General features: G+C 41.6%; 1 protein-coding gene across 1 annotated transcript in view; it reads right to left on the reverse strand.

Annotated features, from left to right (window-relative positions):
* The window catches only part of cnpy1 (canopy FGF signaling regulator 1), a 36,349-nt gene extending 26,764 nt beyond the window's left edge, over nt 1-9,585 (reverse strand). The window contains exons 1-2 of the mRNA XM_070974363.1: nt 9,399-9,585; nt 6,002-6,104 (exon numbers count right to left, since the gene is read on the reverse strand). Of these exons, the coding sequence (XP_070830464.1) occupies nt 6,002-6,095 (94 nt within the window). The 5' untranslated portion in view covers nt 6,096-6,104; nt 9,399-9,585. The remainder of the gene's footprint in view (nt 1-6,001; nt 6,105-9,398) is intronic.
* Between the last annotated feature and the right edge of the window lie 2,143 nt (nt 9,586-11,728).

Below are 11,728 nucleotides of genomic sequence, written 5' to 3' on the forward strand. Positions count from 1 at the left end.
CGTCGCTCCTTCGGGCTGTGCCCGGCCGGGTCCCGTGGGCAAAGACCCGGCCACCAGGCGCTCGCCTGCGAGCCCCAACCCCAGGCCTGGCTCCAGGGCGGGGCCCCGGTGACGCCAATCCGGGCGACGTACGCTTCCTTGCTTTAATTTCTTTCATAAGGGGCTTCTTGAACTGCTCTTAGTCTGACCCGTCACCTAGAACCTGTTTGCCTTGGGAGACCCTACCAGGGGCATTAAGCCCCGGACAACATAGCCTCTAGGATCATTCGGGTACTCAAACTCCTCCACCACGATAAGGTGGCAGTTCAAGGAGGAGGCTAAGAAATCCTTTTTTGGTTAATAGTCAGATAATTGAAAACAATTTGAAATTAATGTTCTTAGTTGAAACCTGGCAGAGCAGCACTACTGGTGTGGCAACACTGATGATGGCTTGTCCTCAAAATTAGGATTTTTATCAGTTAGACAAAACAAGAAAGGAGGAGGTGTTGCAACCATTTCTACACAGTCTGTGTGTAATGACATTGATCTGGGTGAATTTACGTCATTTGAAGATCTTGCTCAAAGTAGAACTATCTGCGCTCATCATTACATTATATCGACCACCAAGATATTCATCACTGTTTATGCAGGAATTCTCAGAGCTGATCGCACTTGATATCACTTGATATGACATGTTGACATGAACTGAATGGAGACGTGAACATTCATATCAACATAAAGAATGAGTCCAAAGCTATGGAGCTTGTGAATTTACTGGGCAGCTTCAAACTTTCCCAACATGTAAAGCCACAAATCAGCACAATAACATTCTGGACTTGGTAATAACAACAGGATTCTTGACAATTTTTCAGTATTAGAATGACCTATGTTTGACCATCACAGTGTCTTTTCTGATGCCCATCTAATCCTAACAAAGACTGAAAGGGAATTTCTCATTCCAAAATGTCCAAGAATGCAAGGCTGAAAGCTAAGTTCTCTGATAGAGCTATGATCTCCCCATGGATAAACAATAGCAGTTTAATGATATTATGAGAAAATTGAGGAAAACTGGGCTCACAGTTCACTATATGATGTACAAAGAAGCCATGAGTGTCTTTGACAAAGCAATACACCTAGCACGAAAGGACTCCTTTCCCAAGATAATTACTGAGAATGCTGGGAACAAACAGGCATCTTCCCCGAGGTTACATCTGAGGCTACAAGTCTTGGTGTTATCTTAGATTCAGACCTAAGATTCATAGATTCATAGGTGACATATGACCATTTATAAATAAAAAGATGCTGAAAAACTGATTCATGCCTTTATTTCAAGCCAAATTGATTACTGTAACACACTATTGTTCCTGGCTTCCTGTCATATTTATGGTTTGATTTCAAGGTCCTCCTTCCTTATACCCTTAATGGGCTAGGACCAAGCTACATTGCTAACTCCCTTGTTCCATATTTGCCCCTTAGGAACATTGCGATACATCTCTGCTGGTTTAAACTGCTGTATTTTCTTGATTTCATGGATTCTATATACTCTGTTTTTAACTTTATTTTATTACTATTATTCAGTAATTTCATTTTCCATCATATCTTATGCACTGTCTTACGTGGCACAGTGGCTTGGTGGTAACACTGTCGCCTCACAGCTAGAAGGTCCCGGGTACGAATCTCGCTGTGGGCGGTAGGGGGCGTGTCCTCCACCATACCTCTGGTGCTTGCTGCTCGAGGAAAGGGGCTTTTCAGTGTGGAGTTTGCATGTTCTCCCCGTGTTCACCCACCACTCCTGGTCTGCCGTGGAGGAAGGACGACCAGGATGGGATAAATACGGAGGACAAGTTTCACCAATTGCATGTCGTGTGTGTGCATGTGCATGAAAATTGTGTGTGTCCTCCGATTCATCTTCTTCTTCTGTCTTTATTTTCTTCCTTTTCCACTTTTTCGACATTATTATTAAGGTTATTTTATCCTCCATCCTATTTATGTTTTTATGTTCATGTTTTTTTTATTAAAATCACTTGGTGGATGTGATTTTCACATTTCTTGTGTCAAAGGTGCTATACAAATAAAATTTATTATTATTATCTTATTTTATTTTTTATAATTGGTAAATCTATGTTATATTTTTGACATTATGTATTTTTTCCATTTGCATCTTACCATTACCTGATTTATATTTTTGGATCCTAACCGGTAACCTGCTTATATTTTTTGATTTGCACTCTATATATTTGCATTCTTTCCTATACTGCAATTGCTACACACCAGTTTCTACGGAGATGAATAAAATTCTTCAATCTGATGACCACAAGCTACATAAACAAACTTTTTACATCCATTAGATCTTCCAGAGCTACTGTATATTTTGTGCACCTAACAGACATTTTAGTACAGCTACGTGGTATGTTTTCACTACAGTGGGGGGAAATAAACAAAGCATAAAGTTGCCTCTTTTCTTAATCAAATATCCACTGAGATGCAGCATTTAGAAAATTTACAGTGCTTCAACTCTATTGTACTTGTATTCACAGCAGCTTTCAGGTTTACATTAGGACCGGGCAATATAAAGTATTAGTAGCAGTTAGGGTTGGGCGGTAATCCGGTAATAAGGTATCCTGCGGTATCTAAAAATAGCAACGGTATCAGTTTCATTACCATCATTAAATAAATGCTGTGCATATAGGTCTATGGGGTCTAACATAATTGTAGACTCTCTGCTTTCATATGATACCGGGCTTTGGTGGTTTGCGTGAAGTGGTGAAATCAGCAGATGCAGTGCCATTGACGTGCGCTATTTTTGTGTTTGTCGTTAAATGTGCATATAATTTCGTGGGGTATGAATTATGTTTCGTTTGGGTGGCAATGCTTGTTAGAGGCTTTTAACTGAGTTTCTCCCCGTCATTCTGGTATGCTACAAGTTAGGACTGGTGCTTCTTCGCTTGAGCATTGACCGTCTGAACTGCGCGCATGGCATGCTGCCCTGCAAAGTGATTTTTAATTAGTCATGGTAATACCGTATACCCCAGGAAAATGTGAGGAAAGTTTGACAGACTCAAAATTTGGATACCACCCAACTCTAGTAGCAGTAGTAGTAGTAGCAGCAGTAGTTATAGTACTACATAATGAAGTAGTTATGTAGTTACATTTTTTTTCTTGAGGGCCTTTTCAGTCATTGCTGAGTAAACAGCAGCTTGGTGCTCAGCATACCTCAACATTCCTGTTGCTTTTTGCGCTGTTCGGTTAAATGTGTAAAGCATTCAATTTGGGAGCCACATCCAGCTTCACGGACTGCACTGACAATATTTCTGTCTGTTTGTTGTGACCGGAATTGTGCTTCTTGGCCTCTCCATTCTGACCCTGCCTCTGTCAGATGTATGCTTGTGTGCTGTTTATAAATCGGGTGAGTTTGCAGAAAATGGCTTTCCATGGTCAGGGCTAGATGTCCACCTGTTGGTTGTGAGAGTGACAGTAGGACAGGGTTACTTTCAGCATGTGATTAAAACTCGGTTTCTCAGCAATGGAGTATGGTCTCATATCTGCTATAAAAACACCTACGGCAATTGATATTGCATTGGACCTGTCTCAATTTTTAGCGAGCAGCAGCTTAACTGCCATGGTAAGCTGAGTTTACACTGCACTTTTTCTTTTACAGTGATGTTAACATTTGGACGATGATCTCAAATGATATATACACACTTGGACAAAATTGTTGGTACCCTTCGGTTAATGAAAGAAAAACTCACAATGGTCACAGAAATAACTTGAATCTGACAAAAGTAATAATAAATAAAAATTCTATGAAATTTAACCAATGAAAGTCAGACATTGCTTTTCAACCATGCTTCAACAGAATTATTTAAAAAAATAAACTCATGAAACAAGCCTGAACAAAAATGATGGTACCCCTAGAATAGACTGAAAATAATATGACCAAAGGAACATGTTAATCCAAGGTGTGTCCACTAATTAGCATCACAGGTGTCTACAATCTTGTAATCAGTCAGTGGGCCTATATATAGGGCTACAGGTAGTCACTGCACTGTTTGGTGACATGGTGTGTACCACACTCAACATGGACCAGAGGAAGCAAAGGAAAGAGTTGTCTCAGGAGATTAGAAAGAAAATTATAGACAAGCATGTTAAAGGTAAAGGCTATAAGACCACCTCCAAGCAGCCTGATGTTCCTGTGACTACAGTTGCACATATTATTCAGAAATTTAAGATCCATTGGACTGTAGCCAACCTCCCTGGACGTGGCCGCAGGAGGAAAATTGATGACAAATCAAAGAGACGGACAATACGAATGGTAACAAAAGAGCCCAGAAAAACTTCTAAGGAGATTAAAGGTGAACTTCAAGCTCAAGGAACATCAGTGTCAGATCGCACTATACGTTGTTATTTGAGCCAAAGTGGACTTAATGGGAGACAACCAAGGAGGACACCATTGTTGAAAACAAATCATAAAAAAGCCAGACAGGAATTTGCCAAACTACATGTTGACAAGCCACAAAGCTTCTGGGAGAATGTCCTTTGGACAGATGAGACAAAAATGGAACTTTTTGCCAAGGCACATCAGCTCTATGTTCACAGATGGAAAAATGAAGCATATCAAGAAAAGAACACTGTCCCTACTGTGAAACATGGAGGAGGCTCTGTTATGTTCTGGGGCTGCTTCGCTGCATCTGGCACAGGGTGTCTTGAATCTGTACAGGGTACAATGAAATCTCAAGACTCTCAAGGGATTCTAGTGAGAAATGTGCTGGCCAGTGTCACAAAGCTTGGTCTCAGTCGTAGGTCATGGGTCTTGCAACAGGACAATGACCCAAAACACACAGCTAAAAATACCCAAGAATGGCTAAGAGGAAAACATTGGACTATTCTAAAGTGGCCTTCTATGAGTCCTGACCTAAATCCTATTGAGCATCTTTGGAAGGAGCTGAAACATGCCGTCTGGAAAAGGCACCCTTCAAACCTGAGACAACTGGAGCAGTTTGCTCATGAGGAGTGGGCCAAAATACCTGTTGAGAGGTGCAGAAGTCTCATTGACAGTTACAGGAATCGTGTGATTGCAGTGATTGCCTCAAAAGGTTGTGCAACAAAATATTAAATTAAAGGTACCATCATTTTTGTCCAGGCCTGTTTCATGAGTTTATTTTTTTAAATAATTCTGTTGAAGCATGGTTGAAAAGCAATGTCTGACTTTCATTGGGTAAATTTCATAGAATTTTTATTTATTATTACTTTTGTCAGATTCAAGTTATTTCTGTGACCACTGTGAGTCTTTCTTTCACTAGCCGAAGGGTACCTACAATTTTGTCCACGTGTGTGTGTGTGTGTGTGTGTGTGTGTGTGTGTGTGTGTCTAACTCCACACCAGGTTCTTACTTTGTAACAGTTTCTTTTCACAGGTTGTGATCTCCGTTATCTGAAGCAAAGTTACAGTAGTCAGCAGGTAACTTGCATACATAACATGGTCAAACCATACACCTCAGCCCACTCACTACACTCTGCCACCACCAATCACCTTGCTACGCCCTCGCTGAGGGAGCAGCAAATCACAACTGTTCAAGATTCTTTCTCCATCTCTTACTGTCTCTAAACATGACACCTTTTTAAGTGCTCTTCCAGTTTTACCAATCATTCGAAGTGTTATACAAGTCATTATTCACTCATTCATACACACACACCAAAGGCATAGCATCGGGAGCAACTTGGGGTTCAGTTTCTTGCTCAAGGACACATCGACATGTAGAACAGGGATCAGACCACCAACTTTCTGATAAGCGGGTGACTGTTATGCCTCCTGAGCCATTGCCATCCCACACACTTGGAGCATTTCTACCTGCCGGTTCTTGCATTTTTTGAGCCAATTTGGATGAAAGTGTAAATGTGATTGATGCAGTTGCAATTGCAAACCAACTAACAGATGGGTTTGCAATTGCAACTGTTGTGTTTTGCTGCAGCATCTGCAATATTTCATCCACTAACAACATTCAGTCAAAGGACTAGTAACTTACCAGAACAGTAGAGCACCTCATCCCTCTTCCCCTGGCTGCTTCTGATGAAGACAGATAGCACCATCACAGTCATTTGAACAATCCATGTGGCCATACTGATAACCTAACAGGACAGACACACAGTCATATCAACAGTATGGTTGGACAGTGGCATTTTTCCAGTCCTCAACTGGACCATCATTCTTGTAAACTGCCATTTCTTAAAAATATTATGGACCGAAGAAGTGGCCACCTGAAAAGGTTTTGCTGTCTTCTTATCACCTTCTCTTCACTTTGTGGGTAACAATTATTTTAACTTTCAGACTGCTAGATAGCTGCTTAGAGAAGCCTTTTGACTGCTGCCAATAAAGCTTTGAAATTTGCATCATTTGGCCTTTCCTAATGATTGTGAAGTAGCCTGAGCTTTAACAAGTCAAGATCTGAGATAAAATCTTTTGGTGTGCCTGAGCTTATGTATGGTCCCATTTCATTTTCCTGTGACTGGACATCAGCAGGGGTAGGCTTATGTAGTAGCTCTTTCTGATGTTGTTGCACGGTCCTCAGGGGCACTTGGTGTTGCTGGTCTGGCTGGGTAGTTGGAAGATGCCGTGTGTGCTGCTGCACTTGATCCAATCGCCTTGATTCCTTTTCCAGAAAGTATTTGATATAGGTAAAATGTTCTTCAGCAGAAAAAAAAAAAAAGTGGCGAAAATTGAATGAGCTACTGGTATTAGCATCAGCATGTGCAGCCATCACCAATGTAATGATATCCAGTTGGATCAGTGGACCGAAAATACATTTTAACAGGTTTTTACATTTTCTTTTTCACAATGTTCCTACATGCTATAACAATACACATATACAGTTTTTTGTTTGGACAGAGCATCAAGGTTGGGGGAAGTTACGACATGGAAAAAAGAAGGTCTGAGGAGGAACCAGTCAGCCAGGAGTCATTCTCCTCTGTTTGTTTTCTGTTTCTTACAACATTCACACATAACACTTACCCTGAATGTCTGACTCTTTGTGATGCTTTGTTTTTATTTCATTTATGTCAACTTTGTTAAATATATTAGTTGGTTTAATCTTGTGGAATGGTGTGTTTGTCATGGCCCAAGAGCCAGGTTCTGACAGATGACAACAACAAATATGTCACAGCAGGAGTGTTTAACTCAATCAATCAAGGAGTAAAAAATGAAAAAGAATTTGCTGACCAGATAAGCAGGGGTATAGCTGGAACTTTACTGCCAAATTAGACCCAGTGATTCTATTTGGGTGACAAAAAATAACTACTTCAAATGTCAATACATTTAGGAATAATTCACTGCCCTCACACACCTAAAGTATGCAAAAGTTATGCATCTCTTTTAATCTGCCAACACCTGAGCTCAGTAATGCCATCAAGCCAAATCAAGAAAGTGATTAGCAACAATCCAACAATTAGCAATCTCACACACACACACACACACACACACACACACACACACACACACACACACACACACACACACACACACAGCCGAATGACAGCAGGGATTGTCACTTCCCCTCCTCAAGACAGGGACATGGTCAGTATACACAACCACAGGACCACCCCCAGCACCAATGTAACCTTCAAGGTGTTGAAGTGCTCAGATCAGGGCCAGTGCTTGCTTCTCTATTGTTGCTACTCATTGATGTTATGTTTGTGTGGCACGCACTTACAGGAACACTGCTTAATTGGTGTACTGTCTGTAACATCAATATCATGCTCTGTTAAACATGTACAGATTTTTCTGCTTAAAATACTGTGGTTCAGGAGGTAGAGCAGGTCATCCACCATTCAGAAGGTTGGTGGTTTGATCCCCGGCTTCAATACTTCAATTTACACATTTCAGACTATGTCACCCACAACTGAACACTGTAAAGTTTATACATGTAGAATTTCCGGTGGACCTATTGTACTGACTTTAAGTAGATTGTACTGAATAAAGGTGCCATTGAGTGTAAGTCTTGTGCCTTCATTGGTGGTATTAACACCCTGGAAAGCCATCCATCCATCCATTTTCTATGCCGCTTATCCCTTTCGGGGTCGCGGGGGGGCCAGAGCCTATCTCGGCTGTCAATGGGCGACAGCCTATCTTGGCTGGACCGGACCAGTCGCCAGCCGATCGCAGGGCACATACACGCAACCATACACACTCACACTCACACCTATGGACAATTTAGAGTCACCAATTAACCTAATGAGAGAACCTATGAGAATGGAAGAACATGCCAACTTCACACAGAAAGGCCCGACCCGGGAATCGAACCTGCGACCTACGGGCAGGCATGCGCACTACCTGCTGCGCCACCGCGCAGCCCCAACCCTGGAAAGCCTTGCATCTTTTATGCTATGTGATTGCTTGTGGTACAAACAGTGGTACAAACAGCCTTGTGCCTTTATCCCAGATTGGTCTAATGTACTGGAAAGCATTTTGAGTTTTTCCTCATTTTAAATTCCTAAAAGTTGTAAGGTGCTGAATTTTAAGTGGAAAGCCTTGTGCCTTTTTTCTGAGTACTGTTGGGTTTACTCTACACTAAAAACTTATGCACATTTAGTTTGGATAGTATCTTTATTTTGCCATTACCCAGGTTTGCCAGGCTTGCTGTTGGACTGTCTTTGGAATTCCTGGTGCAATGGATGCAGTCAAAAGTTTCAGTGATCTGGTGGTAAAGTTGTTACTTGGCCTGTAGATTTTGGATACGGCAATAAAGTTTTCAGAACTGTGCTTGTATGTAGGAGACTTTACATTCGAAGAAAAACGATTCTCTTAACAGAATGCCCTGCATTGCCGTTGACCTTACCTGCCAGTTCCAGACAAAGTTACTTTGTTCAGTGCAAAGAACACTCTAAGCACACTGCACACAAGCTGCGCAACAGCAGCAGGCACGTCGCCCTGAGAGAAGGTTCGTGAGCAGGCGTAAACTCGGTCGTCTGACTGATCGAGAACTCAGCACCAGAAACCTTATCTCCTCGAGCCTGGCAGCTTTGCCTGCAGGCAGATGTGCGTCATGTTTTCTGTTGGGACACTTAACAAGTCGCGTGTGGAAATGAGCGACATATTATTTCCACAAAACGTCACATCTTACAGCTATCTGACATTGCGCACAACCCCCAGCTGGGGTACTTTGGTAATGTGAGAATTCAGGTACACTAAATACTAAATAGATTAAATTCTATTCTAATCCGTACTGCTTGATGTATTCGGTGCCTGCCGAATTGTAGGATGGCTCAAGTCAAATTGTAAAATATATTTCATCATGTTCTCAACGGGGATATCATTGGCCAGTGCGCAAGACTACATTAAATTCCAATATTTAGCAGCGGGATTCATGGTCCGTGCCGTGCATATCGGGCTATGGTGTAGCTGATCAGCTAGCAGGCAGCTTGTCTTACCTGGTGAGGAGAACAAGCTACACCAAAACGCTGGCGGACGTGGACGGACTCGAATGACAGCCGCGATATGACTACAGTGATGAGCTGTCATCAACTCGTTACTTTGTCTTAAAATCTCAACACAAGTTACTGATCCATCAGCACTGACAGGTTTCATTCATGCTCAAGTGGAAGTTTTAAATTTCCTGTCCTGACTTTCAAAATAAAATCTCTATTGACCAACAACTGGCAATATTAGATCTGGACTGATGTAACAGTTTACTCATAGAAAGTAATCAACGGTGAGTACAAATTGTTTTACTAAACTGTTCATCCGCCACTACTTTCTCATATTGTCCAAGACGGTTACTGGCTTAATTTGAAGGGACAGTCATCGCACTTCTCCCTCCTCCTGATTCCCTCTGACTTGACGCACTCAGTGAACCGGCTGCTTTTACGTGCCAGTCTGTGGTGGAGCCACGTTCAGTTAGGCATCGACCTGATTAACCAATCATGTCCCATAGTCAAAGCAGACTGACCAATCAAACAGCCACGGCGTGTTCCAAGCTGGTTTGTTCAAATCTGAAATCAGACTTTTGGAGTCATTGATTTGAGCGTCCAATGGCTTGGGAAAGAAAAATAGACTGTTAGAAAGCCCACACTGTTAATATGTTGTGAACTTGTTTATTGAATAGTGCTGTCAAAAATATTGCATTATTAAGGCATTAGCGCAAATCAATTTTAACGGCGTCATTTTTTTTATCACGCAATTAACGTTCTTTGTGCCCTAGTGAACTTGTAGTTTTTTATAAGCTGTGGCCACCATAGACATAATATACGTAGATGCCTCATTATGTGCTGGAGCGTAATCCAGCGTCGCCGCCATATTGGGTGGGTCTCCGCTAGCACCAGAGCCAAGCGAAGTCAGCGTAAAGAGAGTAACTATGCCCCTCTTTTATTTCATTTCATTTCATTTCATTTCATTTCATTTCATTTTATTTTATTTTATTTTATTTAGCTTCCCAGCCCCCAGTTGCCAACAACAGTACAATCTATGCTGGAATGACCTGGAATTTTAAAACTTACTTTTCCTTAAAAAGGCCTTAAAAAAAAAGAAAAGTGTACTGAGCAGGTATATATGGGAGCTGTATGTATGTATATGTGTTAATAATAATAATAATAATAATAATAATAATAATAATAATAATAATAATAATAATAATAATGTGGGCTGCATGGTGGCGCAGCAGGTAGTGCGGGTGCCTCACAGCAAGAAGGTTGCCAGTTCGATCCCCGGGTCAGGCGGGGCCTTTCTGTGTGAAGTTTGCATGTTCTTCCCATGCATGCATGGGTTCTCTCCGGGTACTCCGGCTTCCTCCCACAGACCAAAAACATGCTCATTAGGTTAATTGATGACTCTAAATTGTCCGTAGGTGTGAGTGTGAGTGTGAATGTTTGTCTGTCTTTGTATGTGGCCCTGCAATCGGCTGGCGACCGGTTCAGGGTGTACCCCGCCTCTCGCCCATTGTAGCTGGGATAGGCTCCAGCCCCCCGCAACCCCGAAAGGGATAGGCGGTATAGATAATGGATGGATGGATAATAATAATAATAAAGTTTATTTATATAGCACCTTACAACATCAGACAGATGAACAAAGTGCTTTACAGGGAAATTACAAAAGATACATAGCAAGAAACACAACAAAAAATGCATATCAAAGGGTAAAAGTTACTCAATATTAAAAGCCACTCTAAATAAATGAGTTTTAAGATGTGATTTAAAAAGTGCCAAGTCATTAATAAAATGTAATTCAGGGGGTAGGGAGTTCCACAATTTCGGGGCCGCAATCGAGAAGGCACGATCCCCCCACTGTTTAAAATTAGAAAAAGGAACCTCCAACAGGGGCTGTTCTGAGGACCGGAGGGCTCTACAGTGTCGTCTAAGCTTTATACAATCAGTCAGATACGCTGGAGCAAGACCGTGGATAGCTTTAAAAACAAACATTATCAATTTAAAAATGATCCTAAATTTAACTGGGAGCCAATGTAGTGCAAGAAGAACGGGAGTGATGTGACTGTAACGGGGGGTGTTGGTTAGAAGGCGTGCTGCAGCATTTTGTACCAGTTGAAGGTGAGAGAGAGAAGATTGCTTGATGCCGAAGTACAAGGAATTACAGTAATCTAACCTAGAACTGATAAAAGCATGGATAGCCATTTCAAGATCGTTCCTTCTGAGGAGGGGCTTAACTTTAGTTAAAAGACGTAGTTGGAAGAAACTCAGCTTCACTACAGAGTCAATCTGCTGGTCAAAACATAGACCAGGGTCCAAAATAACTCCCAAATTCCTTACAG

The sequence above is a fragment of the Chaetodon trifascialis genome, chromosome 11 (genome assembly GCF_039877785.1).
Source record: "Chaetodon trifascialis isolate fChaTrf1 chromosome 11, fChaTrf1.hap1, whole genome shotgun sequence".
Taxonomy (NCBI): domain Eukaryota; kingdom Metazoa; phylum Chordata; class Actinopteri; order Chaetodontiformes; family Chaetodontidae; genus Chaetodon; species Chaetodon trifascialis.